Source organism: Ursus americanus, chromosome 14 (assembly GCF_024610735.1).
Source record: "Ursus americanus isolate L20-20 chromosome 14, mUrsAme1.1.p, whole genome shotgun sequence".
Classification (NCBI taxonomy): Eukaryota; Metazoa; Chordata; class Mammalia; order Carnivora; family Ursidae; genus Ursus; species Ursus americanus.
In genome coordinates, this window is record NC_142140.1 from 58,053,987 (window position 1) to 58,070,348 (window position 16,362).

Sequence of the window (16,362 nt, forward strand, 5' to 3'; positions counted from 1 at the left end):
CACAGGTCGCTTCAGGGTCTGACGTCGCAGGGGAGAGGAAGTCACACAGGCTTCCCGTGCTCGGCCCCGGAGCTGCGTGGGTCTGTTTTACCACCAGCCCTTTGGACAGAATCATCCCAAGACGCTGCCCACATACAAAGGGTTGGGGAATATAGTGGAGCACATAGCTCTCTGGGGTGCTTGCCTTTGAGACCCACGGAAAATTCCTGAGAGCCTGGTGCATGGCGATGCCTGGGCCCACCCTAAGGTGCTAAGCAAACACCACAGTCCCAGGGGAGAGGACGGTAAACTGAGAGCTAACAGGAGAAACAGTCATTTGCTTGGGGGCAGGGTGGTCACGCAAGACTGTGGGTACAGAGGGAACAGCATGTGCAAAGGCTCAGAGGTGAGGAGCTTGGCCAGGTGGAAACCAGGCAGGCAGGGTACTCCTCAGCTCCAGGGAGAACAAGGCCTCCAGCCCAGGCTGAAGCAGAGAGAGCCTATGGAAGGGGTGCCAGCCCGGGGCAGGGCCATAGAATCAGGTCTGTGTTCTGGAAGCTCCCATGGGCGGCTGTGGCGGGGCTGGGGGTGAAGCCGGGATGCTGCTGAAACCCCCGTGGTGGAGATGGCGGGGTGCCGGGGAAAACAAGTCACACCCCCGTGGAGTTTTGGAGGCACTTTTTGGGGAGAGGATAATTCTCTGGGTAAGGAAAGCAGCCCCGCTGGCATCATCTGGGACGCTTATCCTGGAGGGACAGGGTGAGCGAGGGTGTCGTGAGAGCCCCCTCGCAGGAGAGGGTGGACGAGAAGCCAGCCAACCAGCTACTGTGTCAACTACCCTCTCCCCGCAGGGCACTGCCACTGCCAGGACCCATCACTCTCTGTGGGGGCGTCCCAGGCACTGGGGGGCCAAGTGGCATCCCTGGCCCCCATTAGCTTGATGCCAGGCACCCCCCCCCAAAGTCATGATGACCACTAATGTCCACAGATGTTGCCATGTGCCCCCCGGGGTTGGGCTCACCCCCAGGTGAGATGCACCAGGTGTCTTGGGAAGGGTGGAGGACCCCATCCCCACTCCAGTGGGGTGGGGGTCAGTGGCTCTGATGAGATTCTCTGCATGTGGACTCGATGCTGGGAGACCAGCTGGTCCAAGTCCTTCCAAACGTCTACAAGATAGGTGGGGGCAGGAAAGGACGCAGCACAGACCCCCTCTGCTTTTTCCAATTGCTTTACTACATGTGGGATGGGAAAGAAACCCCTCCACCTTGTTGGGGGAAAAGGACGACAAAAGGGCCCCGAGTCAGGACGAACGTGCCACCGTCAGTAGGTGATCTGGTACACCGACGCATGGTCCTTGGACCCCGTGACCATCAGGCGGCTGTTGGGGGACACATCACAGCACAGGACAGAGGAGGTCTCGGGTACCTGGGAAGGTGGAGGGCCAGTATGAGCTGAGGGGAGCTCGCCCACCCCCGCCCCTACCCTCTGCCCATCATTTCAAGCCTGATCCCTCTCAGGACCCCTGCACTCAGCACCCGGAGCTGAGGACGGCCCCTGCCCCGTGCCTGGCCCACGGTGGTACCTGGAACACCACGGTCCCCGCGGGCATGCTGTAGATGCTGACCGGGTCATCCAGCCCAACGCTCACCCACCACTGGCCTGGGAGGGGAGGGAGGGACCGGGTCATGGGAAATCTGGCAGCTGAGGGCAGGGCCCCCGGGGACCTGGGGCACAGAGGTAGCACCCCACTCTCTCATGCCCCCATGGAGAGCTCACTGAGTGCTTTCTGCCGATGAAGGGCGATGGGGGATGGTCAGGAAGGGGGGAACAGGACCCTGTGGGAGGCTGGGGGCCACAGGGAACTCCCCTACCCCCTCCTGGCCACTCACCAAGTGGAGAGAACTTGAGACCCATGATGGTGCTATCCTTACAGCCCACCATGTGCTTCTGGCCCCCTTGGGTGGACTGCAGCCACTGTTGGCCATTGGCTGTGCCCACCAGCACCCAATCCTCCTGGGGACTCGGGGACAGGCTCATTATCTGGGGAGTGGGTGGCAGGGAAGAGGCCGGTCAGGTCCCAGCCTGGCCTGGGGCATGGTCAGGGGCACAGGGACCCACCCTAGGAGCTGACCTCCTGCCCACTTCCTGGCTTCAAGGCCCTGACAAGCAACTTCACACCTCCGGGCCTCAGTCTGCTCATCTGTAAAGTGGGTTAGTGCTCTCTACCTTAAGGGATATTGCAGCAACTAAATGGGGCTACGAGCGCCCGATACAGAGTATGAAAGCGTCCGAAGTTATTGGGGCCTGGGGGGAGGATGTTTCTCATAACCCTATTTCTGTCAGCACCGCTCACACGTGAGGTCCCACTATCCCCCTCCCCCAACATCCAGCTCCTTCTCTAGCCCAAGGCCCATCCCAGCCTGCACACCTGAGACTCGAATTGGTATTCCAGGGGCTTCCCAGGGCTCCTCAGGTCCCAGCACCGCAGGCAGGTGTCCAGTCCCCCCGTCCAGATGTTCTGGTCTTTGATAGCAATGCTCTTGGCTCCATTCGGGGGGCCCAGCAGGTCCCTGGCCAGAAGGGGTATGGGGAAGGGGTCAGCGCTGAGACTCTGAGCCCGAGCCCCAGAAATACCACCAGCCAATCACACCCAGGTGACAGATGGGGAAACTGAGGCTGACAACAAGTACCATGACTGGGCTTTGAAGAAACCCAGCCATATCGGAACCCAGGCCTCCGATACTCTCAAATGCAAATTTAAGCAGTCAAGGGGCTTTTAGCCTCAGGACTGCTGGATCCCTGCTCCAGCCCTGAGGTGAGAAGGGGCTGTCAGGATGAGCCCACCCAGCCCTGGGCCTCACCTGACAACTCTCTGGTCCCGCAGGTCCCAGACCCTGACTGTGCCGTCCGTGAAGCCAGCGAAGGCCAGGGTGTCCTCGGGGCCGGAGGCCAGGGCCTGGCATGTGAGGCCTGCACAGGGCAGCTCGTGGCTCATGCGCAGGGAGGGCGCAGTCAGGTCCCACACGCTCACGCTGGCCAGGTTGTGGCCGCCCGTCAGCAGGGTCGTGCTGGTCGGGGACAGCAGGCAGGTGCTCAGGTAGGCCTGGCGGGTCTGGGGGGGGCACAGATGCAGGTGACCGTCCTCCCCCGCGGAGCTCTTCCTGCTCCCACGAGCCCCGCCCCCGAGCCAGCCCCTCCCCCACCTGTACAGACAGGTGGCTCTCAGGATACCGGTCCTCCAGCCCCTGGCCGACCAGGCTCCACACTTTGACGCCACCCCGGCCACAGGTGAACGCGTGTCGCGTGAAGCTGCTGACAGCCGTGGCCAGCACCGGCTCCCCATGCTTTAGCGTCCATGTCTTCTCTGCTCCATGTGGGATGGCTGCCTTCTTGGACTGCCAGGGCAAGGCATCTGGTCTCTTCCACATGTCCTCGAAGTCCTCAGGGTCCCAGCATCTTGGGAGGGGAGGCCTTGGGGTCACTGGCCTACCTGTGAGCCTCTCTGCCTGCAGGGGGCCCCCATCAACCCCGAGGAGCTTCATTCTTCAGATGGGGGAGGTTCTCACTCAGGCCTGGTTTCCCTACTACACGGGCTTCCCCTAAGGGGCTGCTCGAGGATTCTCCCTCTCCTAGAACCAAACATCACTCCCTTCCACCTGGAATGCTTTGCCCCATCCAGCAAACTCCTACTCATCCATCAAGATCCTAACCATTATGCCCCTTCCCTCCAGGAAAGCCTTCTCGTCCCCCTCCGTGCTCTCCCAGCCTCAGACCACAAGCTTGGGACTATCTATATCTAGCTCTAACACCCTCCTTCCATGGGAGGTCTTTCCCCAGATCCCTGGAACCCAGAGCCAGTTATGTGGGGAGAGACAGCAATGCTGACCTGATTGTAACAGGCCCCTCAGCTCTGGTCACTGAGCACAGTAGCAGGGTGGTGGGGGGAGGGGGAAGACACACCCACACCCCTGGTCCCCCTCTGCCAGGGATGGAGGTACAGACGAGAGGGACAACATGGAGACTTACATGGGCTTCAGGAACGGAGAGGCTCTCCCAGCAGGTTCCTGCGGTGGGAGGAGGGTCACGCGGAGCCACGTCAGCTCCCTCTGCCCCAGCCCTCTCAGCCTTCACGGAGGCTGCTGCTCGGGACGGGGCCTCACCTGGGCCACACTGGGGGAGAGCATCCCCTCTGCTTCAGGGCCTGGCTCTGTGCTCCCTTCTTGGGAGCCCTCGGGGGAGCTGGGGGAGGGCACGAGTGGGCTGGGCACTGGATGGAGATAAGACAGGTGAGTGGCAGGTGTGGGCTCCTCAGGGCAGGCTGCCCCCCCTGCGCCGGGATTACCCAGAGTGTCTTCGCTATGTGGTTCCAGTCCCAAGGCGTGTGGTCCTGGGTCCTGGCTCTCCTGCCCATGGGAATTGGGGCGATCAGTTCAGACCAAAGGACCTGCCCAGGGTCAGTCTCAGATCCAGAGAACCTTGGGGAGGCCCAGGCAGTGCAGACAAGCCTCATTAACAGCCCAAGTCCTATCTCGGGTGCAGCTGCAGTCTTGGGGTTAACGAGTCCTCTAAGGGCATTCGGGGCTGAGGACGGAAGACGCAGACTGACCCCATAGGAACCCGGACACCCCGACCTGAGAGCCCGCCTGAGCTAACCACCAGCCAGAAGCCCACCCCTCCAGGTGCCACAGTTACTCACCGGGCCCGGTGACTGTCCTGTCGCTGGGACATCGGAGGGGGAGCAAGTAGAACAACATGATTCACCATTGCTGCGCCCCCATCCCCAGGCCACCCCCATCCCCCACCCCCAGGGAGACTCACTCCTGCGTCGTGGCTGGTCCTTCTTGTGGGTCCCCACAAAGATCTGCCAGAGCTGCTCGGTGAGAACACCCTGCCAGAACCGGGGCTCAGAGTCCCAGGAGGGCTGTGTGTCCGGCTGGGGGACGGGGGCAGCGTCGGCTCTGGAGAGCTGCCTGAGCCAGTCTGAGGACCTTGCAGCCAGGACATCTTCGAAGGGGGGCCCCCGGAGCCCAGAGGGCTGTGAGGTCTTGGCTGCTGGGTGCGGGGAAGCCTCGGGGCTAGCTGGCGCCCAGGAGTCCGGGTCGGCCTGCTTACCAGAAGAGCCCGGGCTTGTGTGCACTGCCAGGCGCAGGCTGCCCTGTGGTCTGGGCCGGTCCCCCCTTCCTCCAGGGCCCAGGTACCCACCTCCCCCGGCGGGAAGCCCAGAGGTCGGCTCCAGGTCTCCATGGTCCGCAGGAAGTTCTCGGCCTAGATGGGACGGAGGGGGCGGGGGAGGACACATCCCAGCTAAGCCTTTGTCATCAGACAGCCTGGGTGCAGGTCTCGTCCTGCAAACCAGCTTCCCAGGTGCGAAATGGGGATATCCGGCCTGCCTTGAAGGTTTTGGGGTAGATTCATGATAATGCAGGGCCCTCCCCACTAGACAGAGCGTAAAGCAAGTTCTTTGTACCCATTTGTACCCAGAACGCCGCAGCCTGACCCTGAAGGCCCGTCATCATCATCAAGTGGTAGAAAGTAGGGTCTGAGCTAGGTTCCCCTCCCAGGTGCTTTTCTTAGGTTGTTTGAAAACTAAAGCCTTGGGGCACGTGGGGGGCTCAGTCAGTGAAGCAGTGAAGCGTCTGCCTTTGGCTCAGGTCATGATCTCAGGGTCCTGGGCTCCAGCCCCCCCCCCCCCCCGCATTGGGCTCCCTGCTCAGCGGGGAGTCGGCTTCTTCCTCTCCCTCTGCCCCTCATGTTCTCAAATAAATAAAACAGAAAGAAAGAAAAAGAAAGAAAGAAACAAAGAAAGAAAGAAAAAACTAAAGCCTCAACACCATTCTGCTTAAAACGGCCTCAAGGAGCAAATTCGTTGGTAAGTTCCTCTGTGCGGGGAAGGTACTCAGACCCCGGTGATTAGCTCTCGGGGAGGAGGGTGGGCAGCAGGACACTAGGGGACCCCCATGGGCCAGTCACCTCACGTTATTTTATACTTAAAAATCAGGCCACGTGACGACCAGCAATTCTCAGTCCGAGTGAACAGTTTCCACGGGCCGGGAAGGGCCCGAGGGCTCTAAGTTCCCTTCTCCCCCTGACCAGCAGGCACCTGCCTGTCCTTTTAGGAAACATGCTCCTTCCTCGAGATGGCGCGGCCCGGCCCGGCAGCGACCGGCCGCAGACAGCTATTAAATATAAAGTGAAGTCCGGTTAAAAATGCAATGGCTCCAGTCAGTCCCACGTAAGGGCTCAACAGCCACGTCAGGCGAGTGGCACAGACGCCAAGAACGGGTCCCTAGCGCAAGCCCGGTGTCCAGGCCGAGGGCAGCCCCGGTGAGACGGGAGCCTCCGGGCCAGTGTTTCCAGAAATTCAGAATGGGGAGACCCAGCTTCTGGGTCTGATAAGGCGCTCGATGGGAACGTGCCTGTGTGCATCTATCTTTAGGGAGAGCGAGAACATTCTAGGCCTAAAGCAGTAGCTGCTAGCTTCGTGTGCCTGTCCAGCACTTGTTTTAAGGTCAGCTTCAGTTTAAATAACCACATGTGTCCTGTGGCCACCGGAGAAGACAGGTCTTTGGTCTACATGCCCAGCAGTGCCCTTGGGCCTCATGGATGCACACCCCTCCCTGGTGGACCCCAAGAAGCTCCCCAGAGTTGTCTGGCCCAAGGCCAACTCCCCAGTCCTGGGGAAAACATTCTGATTCACGAAGAAAGAATGACTAAAGCAATGCAGCATGAGTGCCAACTGCAGTCAGTCCCGGGAACGACTGGCATTCCCATTCTGCAGATGAGAAAACAGAGGCCCTGAGAAGCAAAGCCAATTTGCCCAGGTCCGGAGGAACAGGGGCCGGGCAGTGTTTACCTGCTTCAGTCGGCAGCCTGGTCAGGCAGGCAGAATGGCAAGGGAGGGGCCAGGCAGCGGGACCCCCTCTCTGAGCCCACAGCTCGGGGCGCCTCCTGGGGCAGCCGGTGATGGGTTCCCCAGCTGGGCCTCCCAGCAGCACAGACCCAGGGGAGCCTTCCCAGTGCGCCCCGGCTCGTTAATGCGCAATTTACTGGCACTTGAATGCAGTCAGCATGAAAAGCGCTGCTCCCTCCTGCCTGCTAGCCGGCCCTCCCTGGGGAGAGCGAGAGCTGGCTGGGCGGCGGCGGCTCGGGATTTTTAATGCACAACAGGGAGGCTGGGAAAACAAGGAGCCAGGCCGAGGGGAGAGGACAGTGGGGAATCTCGGCGGGACTCCAGGGCCAGCAAGGCCCCTGGGTTGAACAGCAGCTATTTGGGGCAAGACCCCCGCCCCCACATCCTTATGTCAGGATCACCCCCGAATCCGCAATCTGATTGGTTCTCACCACCAGTCTAAGTGACCCGCCCGGATAGCCCCTTCTCCCGCCCTGCCCCCAGAGTCTCTCCTCTAGAGGGCGCCCGTGAGCAGGAGTCAGGTCCCATTGTCGCCATTGTCCCCCTCCCCCCCAACCCTCCAGGGCTCCCACTTCCCTGGTAGAAAAGCCCAAGTCCTCTCCAGGGCCCCCAAGATGCCACAGGACCTGCCCTGTCCCCTCCCTGCCCTCCCCTCCTCACTCTCCAACCAGGGGGCCTCCTCTGTGCCTCCAACACACTAGCCACTGTCTTGCCCCAGGACCTTTGCATGAGCAGTGCCCTGTCTATTCTGTTCCTCCCACCCCGGACAGCTGTACTCCCTCTCCGATCTCCTTCAAGAGTTTGCTCAAATGTCACCTCAGCAAGCCGGCCCACTCTCACCCCTTCCCTCGTATCCCCTTGAGCTGCTCTCGTCCATCCCTGCACCTCGACCAGCCCTCACCATCTGACACTTCTGTTTACCAAGCTCCCGCCACCCCAAGGCACAGGTTTGTCTGTGTCCTTCTCTGCGATTTCCCTGGCGCCTACGACAGCACTTGGCAAGAACCTGATGGATAAATATCTGTTGAATGAATAACCGTGTTCTGGTTGCTTCCTGGCCCCCCTCACTCTGGATCCGTCTCTCCCAGTTCCCCACGCTGCCCACCCCGGGCCCCGCTGAGTTGCAGACACGGCCCTGGCCTTCTGCCAGGCACATCTGGCACAGGCAGAGAGCCCTGCCGGCACCCAGGAGAAAGGGGCCAGGTGGTGGGAGGACAGGCAGGAGTGCAAGACGTGCTTCAGCCTGGGCAAGGCGCCCTGTGCTGGGAGCCTGGGCCCCGTGCAGACCTGCCCCCCCACCTCCCCGGCTCACGTGTGATCCAGGCCCTCGAGAATGCTCAGACACATGGAAGGCCGTAATCCAGGTGCGTCTGGCACATAACAGGCCCTTCATAGCGGAAGCAGCTGACCTGCAACGTGCTGGAAAGGCCTCTGGCCTCCTCTGAGCCATGCAGAGCGGGCCAGGAAGGAAGAGCCTCCAGGAGGGTGGGAGACGCATCCGGAAGGTGTGTGTGTTTGGGGTGGGGGGAGATCCACTGCTCCCTGGGGGATCCCAGGTCAGGTCCCACCCCCACCCACAGCCCTCCAGGGCTCCCACCTCCTTCAGGGTAAAAGCCCTCCCCGCCGTGCCCACAAGGGCCCCCACAACCTGGCCCCCGCATGGCCTCTCTCCCTATGTTCTTCCTGCCTTTTGAGGAGCGGCAGCCACGGCCCAGCTCCTGGCTACTCACTCACCTGCTGGTGGTGTTCCTGGAGACCCTGCCGGAGCTTCTGGATCTGCAAGGCAAGAGCAGGGATTGCACCGGGTGGTGGCGGGCGGTGGCCGAGGGAGGAATCAAACGCTGTGTGCACTTCTCCCTGACTGTGTGACCCTGGACGAGCTGCTCGACCTCTCTGGTCACTAGACTCATCAAATAGGATACCACCCACCACAGAGTGGCAGCTAATTAGGAAGACCCTTGGATTTCATGCTTGATGTGAAGTTCCAAGACTCCCCATAACCAGAAGGCCCTACACACCTGCCCCCTCCCCTCCCTACCCTCCCCTTCTCCCACTGCTCCAGCCACACAGGCCTCCTCACTCATTCCTCCAACAGACCAAGCCCAGTCCTGCCCCAGGGCCTTTGCACAGGCTGTGCCCTCTGCCTGGAATGCCCACCCTTCCTTGCTCTCTCAGGGATGGTGGAACCTTTTTAACTTCCCTATCTCCTGGTGAACATCACTTCTTCCAAAAAGCCCTTCCTGACTATTCTAGCTCAAAATCTTTACTCATGTGTATCCATCATCTTCTGTTTTCTTTATAGAAGTTAAATTTTGTGAATCTCGTTTCTCTACTGACTCGTCTCTCTCTTCCCCCTAGGGGTGCCCTGTCCATGGAGCTAGCCAGTAGTCAAGTGTGACTATTTAAATTTAATCAAGTTAAAAATTCAGTTCTTTACAAGTTCTCAATAGCCACACGTGGCTGGCGGGTGCCATATTGGGCACTGTTGGTACAGAACATTCCCGTCACCGCAGAAAGTTCTAGAAGACAGCACCACACTAGCACGTACGCTGCTCACAAGCAGGGACTCCTGTTACCTGTCCCTCAATGATGAGCTGTCAGCCACAGAAACGTTTCCTGTAAATATGGAATTTCTAACTTTTGCAGCAAGGTTAGTATTCATGAGGAAAAATGCTTTTGAAGAGGCTGGCCTGCATGGGTGCGCTCCCTTGCCCAAAGGAAGCAGAAACAAGTGGAGGAGAGGGTGTCCCCAAACCCGGCTCCTGAGGCCAAAGGAAACAGCCCCTCGAGGCCGTCTGGGGGCTGCCCAGGACTGCCTGGTGTGGCTCACCTCGGAATACACGCTCTCCACCTGGGCTGCCAGGTGAGGGGGGAACCTGGGGGAAGAAAACCCAGCAGAGCCCTCAAGACCCCTCCCTGGAACCAGCCCCGCCCCCGCCGGGCCTGGCCAGTGCCCCCCCCCCAAGGAGCCACCCCAAGGTGGCATCAGAGATGTCATCTTAGTGCCGTGTTTTTCAACCTATAATCCATGCAAGTAAATTCACGCTAAACAAGGACAACTCGAAAATTTAAATGAAGGCCAGGATTGGTACTGGTGGTTTTCCTTTTGCTTCGGGTTCCCAGATCCATCTTTTGGGCCAGGGCTTCTGTGCCCCCACCCCCTCAGACCCCAGGGGACGCTCTCCCTCCCTCCATGGGCCACCGTGGGACCTCTGGCCCGAGAGTCATCCTCACCTGGGGAACTCCTGCCGGAGCTGATCCAGAACACCCCGATAGTTCAGTTCAGAAGGAGCCTGGGAAGGTCACAGGAGGCTGTGGACAAAGCCCAGCCTCCCACTCTCCCACCCTCGGGTCACATCTCCAATCAGCCCCCCAGGGGGTGCGCTGGGACCTCCTGATGCCTGAAGGCGATCTGCTCTCTCTGGTTACTTCAGTCTCCACCGAGTACCTTCCATTTTGCCTCTTGACCTAAAGTCTCAAATACAGATTCTCTGGAGAGACCGTGAGAGAGAACGTTTGCCCACCCCGGCCTCAACTCTTGAAAAGGGCCATCTCTGGAGGAGAGGGGCTTCTGCTTGTAAAATATTAACCAGGGATGATGTAGTCATGTGTTTTATCACCTGGGTGATGAGAAGCAAGTTTAATTTAAAAAGAAAGTGCCTTGGCACCTGTCAGTAGTATGATGGGTTAGAGCCCCCGGCCAAAAGGCCTGGCCACCTGCCCTGTCCCTCCATCAGGAACAGGAGAGTGAGGTTTGAGCCCAGCTTCCAGGCTCTTCCCTCTCCCCATAGGGGTTAATACCCTCCTCACCGGAGTTCCTGGAGGCCTCCTCATCCTTGGAGGGTGCTTCCTCGGGCTGAGATGGCCCCAAGAGGTCATCTTCAGGAAGGAGGCCCAAGGAGTAAAGCCAAGGACTCTAAAATAACAAGGAGAGATGGCAGGTCCCAAGGGCAGAAGGCCAGGCAGTCAGGGACAGAACCAACCCCACCCCACCCCTGCCTCCCTCCAGGACCCAGTCCAGGACCCCCAGCCCCCTCCCTGACTTCCAGCACCCCGCCGCATGCCCTATACCCTGTTATTTGTCAAACTCTGGTGACTCCGGCTGCCCCAACTAACAGTGGGCTCCACCCAGGGACGTCATTCCACGACGTAGAGGGGAGATGGTGCCAACAGTTACACTCCCTGCCAGGAGCTGTCACCGCTGGGCGACCCCAGGGAAAGACGCTAAAATTCAACCTTAATTTTGAGACAATTTCCTAAAGCATGGGTGAACATCATTGGGAAGGGGTTTTGAAGGATGAGTAAGAGTTGGCCAGGTGAAGTCGGAGCTATTTCTCAGACCGGAGGAAAGAGACCTCTTTCCACCCCAGTCACTCCTGCGGTACGAAGCTCCTTTGCTTCGCTTCTGCCCCCTCAACGGCCTTCCAGCCTCCTCCCCAGCCCGTGGCACGCTGGGGTCCTCCAGGAGACCCGCCCGCCTACTCACCTCCCTTAGGGTGGAGGCCCAGGACAGCAAGGAGGAAGCCGCGGGGGTCAACCAAGTTCAGGCCCAGAATGAACACCCCTCGGCACCTCCCCTCCTCCCGGGGCCCTTTGACCCGTCGGGCCCCGCCCCGGCCCGCCCCGGCCCCGCCCCGCCCCGCCGCCACCTGCACCACGAGGATGATCAATGAAAGAGCAGCAGCTGCACGTGGGCTCGGACTCCGCGGGCGGCCGCTGCAGGCACTGGCCAATCGCGAGGCCGGTTGCCCACGTGGGCCGCGGCCGCTATCGCTGATTGGTCGGCTCGCCCCAGCCGCCGGCCGGGCTGTCAATCAGCGCTCGCGGCGCCTTCGCTTAACCCTTGAGGTACCGCTGTGGGGAAGGGCCTCGTGCAGAGCCGCAGGCAGTTTGGGGTCCAGACTGGGGCGAGGATATTTAGAAGGCCTTGGGGCTTGGGGTCAGAGGGTGCTACCTGGGAAGGGGCTGGGCGGCGTGTAGTTGCATTGTTTAGTGAAAAGCCTGAGCATTTTTAGCGGTGCCCCGGAGTGGCTTAGGGCTAGGGGTGGGGCTGGGAATGAGGGCAGAATCCTTCACACTGTTCCAATCCTTAGATAGGGGCTAATAGCTTTTCCCTCAGTATTAATAACGCAGTTCAAACTGCCCCTTTAATGGGGAAAACTTAACAGCTCCCTTTCATCCGGCACCAAGGCCTGGGCTCTGTACTTTTGTCAGTGAATTTTCCCAACTGTCCCTCAAGCCCAGGATCTGATAAACCAAAAGCAGGAACTCCGGAGGCCTTGAAGCTGGTACAATTTTTGCAGGTTCGAGGCCAGGGTAGAAAGGGGTGGTGGGTATTCCAGGCCTGGGATGATAGAAAGATAAGGGGTGGGGGTTGTAGGAGGGTGTCAGGGATTCTAGAGTTGTGCTATGGCCGGGTTTGCAATGCCTACAGGAGGTGTGCCTGTGCTGTGGTCCTGCCCACCCCAGGGCCTTTGCACTAACCATTCCCTCCTCTACCTGGAATAGTCTCCCACTGACAGCCCCTGGCTTGCTCCCTCTTTCCTCAGAGGTCACCACCTCCGTAGGCCTCCCCTCACATCCCTTTTAAAAAATGAACTTCCACCACCACCACTGCCCTTCTCCCTTTTTTATTTAATTTTTCTCCAGAATTGGCACTAATCTTGTTGTAATCTCAGTGGCTGTAAGTCCTGCTGTGTTGAAAATTCAGGTACCGCTGATGGGGTTCTCAGACATTCTTGCACCAGCCACGGGGCACCCGGGGCACCCGGGTAGGTATGCTGGCTTGGGGGAGGTGGGGGACAACACTCCGCTTGCCCCTCTCTGTGCTTTGTCTGGGGAGGGGCACACTGGGGGTTCAGATCTTGGGATGCACGGTCCCCAGAGGTTATGATGTAAACACACAACTTGGGTTTGTGGCTGGTCTATGGAGGGGAAGGTGAGGGCTGCCATGTGTGAGCCGCAAAAAAAAAAAAAAAAAAAAAAGGTTTTCACCCATGATCCCTCCACTGGCCCTTAATTGAAGAGTATTTTATTTATGGACCAGTCTGCTAATTGCCTCCCTCTGTGCGCTTGGCTCTCTTCCTCTCGTGGTCGCTGGGCACACCAGTTTATCCAAGGCTGTCTGTCTCACACGGTTTCCACTGGGTACCTGTGGCTATTTAAAACAAATTAAAATGAAATAGAATTAAAAACTCAGTTCCTCAGGCTCACTGTCCGCATGTCCATCGCTCAGCAGCCACTTAGTGGGGATGACCATCCCCACGGGACAGTGCAAATCTAGCATCCTAGATTCGTGGCAGAAAGTTCCAGCGGACAGGACAGATCTGAGGTTCCTGAAGAAGGAGAATCCCTAGGTCCACGCAGAGGTCGGAAGCACGTCACAGGAGCCATCGTACTTTCTCCTGCTGAAGCCCGCAGGTGGGCGGGGTAGGAGCTGGGACAGCGGGCCCTGTCCTTCCTTTCGCTGTTCCCCGCATCCCTCAGTCTGGCCCTCAGGGACACAGCCGTCCCTGAGCCCTCTGGAAGGGCTGAAGGCACAGCAGAGAGGGGAGGAGGCAGCAAAGATTTCCTTCTTGGCTTTTGAGTTGTTGCGGTTGACTTGGAAGCCCCAGGTCTGGAAGGAAGTTTGACAGAGAAGGGGTTTGCGTTTCCAAACTTTGGAATTCCCTGGCAGGTCCTGGCGACCTCAGACCCAGGCCCCCGGAGGCCCAGGGTTACTTGGGTTGGGTGTAGGCCAGGCAGAAGGCTCAAGGGAAAGCCTGGGGTGTAGAGGGGGCTGTGGAGTGACCATGGGGAGGGGACAGCAGGGAGGGGGTGACAGCTTTCAGTCCCCTGTGCCGCCGTCCTCTCCCCCATCCCCAGGACATGCCAGTGGCCCCTGTGAGCAAGTGATGGAGGGGAACTAGCAGCTGCAGAAAGCCCGTCCGTGGAAGGACCCTGGTGTCCAGTCAGTGGATGAATGACCAAGAGGCGGAAGGACCGGGGCCCTCTCAGGACGGCGGCTGCGCTGGGTGATAGACACTCAAGGGTGGGGTGCCCCTCAGCTGCTCCGCCCTCAGAGGCCCCCGGAATGCCCTTGAACTTAGACCTAGCCCCAGGAAAAGTGATTTTATTGAATTACCCAGAATCGATGGAAGGTTGCCTTCTGCCATCTGGTGGAGAGGGGCTCTTGTTCTTTTCCGGGGCCGCTGTGACAATTGAGGGCATACCGGTGGCTTCAAACAATGGAAATCCATTCGATCGTGTCCAGAGGCCGGGAGTCCAAACCCCAGCTGGTGGCAGGGCTCTGCTCCTTCTGGGGCTCCAAGGAAGGGTCCCTCATGTCCTTCCTGTTGGGGGTGGCAGCATTCCTTGGTGTCCCCCGGCCTCTAGACACATCCCTCCAATCCCTGTGTCAGTCCTCACACGGGCTTCTTCCCGTGTGTGTCTGTGTCCAAATTCCCCTCTTCTTATAGGACACCAGTCACTGGATTTAGGGCCATCCTACTCCAGTATGACCTCAACTGAAATAATTACACCTGAAATCATGCCATTTGCAAATAAGGTCACATTCCCAGATACTGGCAGATTAGGACTCAAAGGAATCTTTTTGAAGGACCCAATTCTCCTCTCAACAGGCTCAGAAGAAAAATTAAGTAGTTACAACCAACCACTCAATCTGCCACGAATCCAGAGAGGTTAACTCACCTGCCCAGAGTCACAGAGCGACTAAGTGGCTAAGCTGGGATTTGAACCCAGGTCATCTTGCTATGAGCTGTACCCTGGTAACCCTGACATCATAATGCCCAGATCTAAATTAGGTTCCTGCCATTGAACTGCCCACATCACAGCATTAGGTTGGACCCCCCCGTGGACCTGAGTTTGGAGGAAGGTGCTTCCATTCCAGAAGTGGCCTTTGGGATCTCCTGGACCCGGCTCTGGCTTCTAAAGAAATCCAGATGTATTAGTTAGCTACTGCTGCGTAACAAAACATCCCCGAAGCTAGTGGCTTAAATGAGAAGCATTTACCATCTCACACAGGTTCTGGTGGTCAGGAATCTGGATCACTTTTGGGGGCTGTTGAGCAGCTGTCCGTGTTTCAGCTTCTCTGCCCCCCCTCCTAGCAAACCTGTTGTGCTGTCCGGAAGTCGATTTGAAAATCTCAGTGAAGCCCCATCTGGTCGCTCTGTCTCCCTCGACCCTAATCCTACTCACCACCCGTGCTTTGCTGTTGTTTTACTTAATTCTTTGTCGTGTGTGTGTGTGTGTGTGTGTGTGTGTGTGTGCATGTGGCTGAGTGGGTAACACTTGCATCCATCCTTGGGCCTTTTTTGTGCTTACTTTCCGCAGACATCTGTGTCTTAGTCGTGGGGGTCGAAGTGGCTTCCCCACCCCCTCCCGGAACCAGCGTGCTTCTGACTCTGGGCAGGGATGGTGCCCGGGTGGTCAGGTGACCCACAAGCCATAGCCCTTGTCACATCCACCCCAAAGTGCACGTTCGTCCCAGTTTACATGTTGCCTGCTCTGGGGCTTGGGGGAGAGATGTGACCCGAGGAGGTCCCAGCACCAACGCTTCCCGACTCGCCCAGCCAAACCGCTGGTGTGCGTTTGGGACCCACAGTGACCGTGGCTGGTTCATCGGGCGCGTCGAGCTGCGGCCGGCTGCCCAGCGGACTCCCAGGTGGCCCGTCGTTAATTCCAGCGCAATCATCCCAGGGAGGCCGCGGCCTGGTCCCAGTGAGACCCCCAAGGCGGGGAGAGGCTGCAGGCGCCCTCCTGAGCGCGCAGTCCATCGCCTCCAGGAGGCGGGAGGAGGGGAAGGTGGATCCCCGCCAAACCTGACCCGGGCCCGTTCGGGGTTGAACTTGTGGTCTCTGGCGCCCTCTGCTGGCGAAGCGTTTGATTGCAGCGCCGTCGCCGCGTCCTTCCCCTACCGCGAGGTCACCGGTTTCAAAAGCCCATGCTGTTCCAGGACCTTCGGTCAATCTGTCCGGCTGCACAGCCGTCACCACAGCCCACTCCTGGCACACTTCCGTCACACCTCGGGACACCTGCCCCTCGGGTCCGTTGTGAACCCACGCCTCCCTCCCACCCGTAGCTTTCTCTCCCTGGAACTGTCTCCTTTTCTAGAAACGTCATAGCCATGGGCTTATAAATACGTGTCTTTTTGTCCGGCTTCTTTCACCACACGTCGTCTTTTGGGTTCATCTGTGGTTTTTTGCGTGTTGGTGCTCGGTTCCTGTTTGCTGCGGCCCAGTGTTTCATTGTGTGGCTGGACCCCACTTGCTTCTCCGGGCCCTTGGGGGGGTCTGGCTGTGGGCAGCGTGGGTAGTCATGAACACGGAGCCAGGAGCGCCCACGAACAGGTCTGCGTGTTGGCATGTGCTCTCGTCTCCCTCGGGTAGACGCCTCTGTGTGGAATCCGGAGCTGTGGGATGATAACGCGTCTACCCTTTTCTGGAGTTTCCAGGCTTTTCCCCAAAGTGGCGGCA

The 16,362-nt window shown here is 59.0% G+C and overlaps 1 protein-coding gene across 6 annotated transcripts; it reads right to left on the minus strand.

Annotated features, from left to right (window-relative positions):
• Positions 1-1,191: 1,191 nt before the first annotated feature.
• On the minus strand, positions 1,192-11,460 carry TLE6 (TLE family member 6, subcortical maternal complex member). Of its 6 annotated transcripts, XM_045800070.2 has the most exons (17): positions 11,376-11,460; positions 10,700-10,805; positions 10,124-10,182; positions 9,720-9,765; positions 8,624-8,665; positions 5,182-5,244; positions 4,798-5,083; positions 4,676-4,698; positions 4,322-4,382; positions 4,140-4,246; positions 4,006-4,043; positions 3,183-3,435; positions 2,841-3,091; positions 2,408-2,549; positions 1,869-2,019; positions 1,562-1,638; positions 1,192-1,404 (listed from the first exon to the last, which is right to left on the minus strand). In XM_045800070.2, exons 2-17 carry the CDS (start codon positions 10,766-10,768, stop codon positions 1,300-1,302), a joined length of 1,773 nt encoding a protein of 590 aa, XP_045656026.2. In that variant the 5' UTR covers positions 10,769-10,805; positions 11,376-11,460; the 3' UTR covers positions 1,192-1,299. The 6 variants fall into 6 exon arrangements, 5 of the variants coding, with proteins under 5 accessions (XP_045656026.2, XP_087723532.1, XP_045656025.2 ...); XM_087867406.1 differs by having other exon boundaries at positions 4,140-4,382; positions 4,798-4,912; XM_045800069.2 differs by having other exon boundaries at positions 4,140-4,382.
• Between the last annotated feature and the right edge of the window lie 4,902 nt (positions 11,461-16,362).

Excerpts from the sequence above, each read along its gene's own strand:
- TLE6 (XM_045800069.2), bottom strand. The coding sequence starts at position 10,768 with ATGACCTCTTGGGGCCATCTCAGCCCGAGGAAGCACCCTCCAAGGATG. Across the intron at positions 5,245-8,623 it reads TCCAGGAACACCACCAGCAG|GCCGAGAACTTCCTGCGGAC; the intron begins GTGAGTGAGTAG and ends CGTCCCATCTAG. Across the intron at positions 3,092-3,182 it reads AGAGCCACCTGTCTGTACAG|ACCCGCCAGGCCTACCTGAG; the intron begins GTGGGGGAGGGG and ends TGCCCCCCCCAG.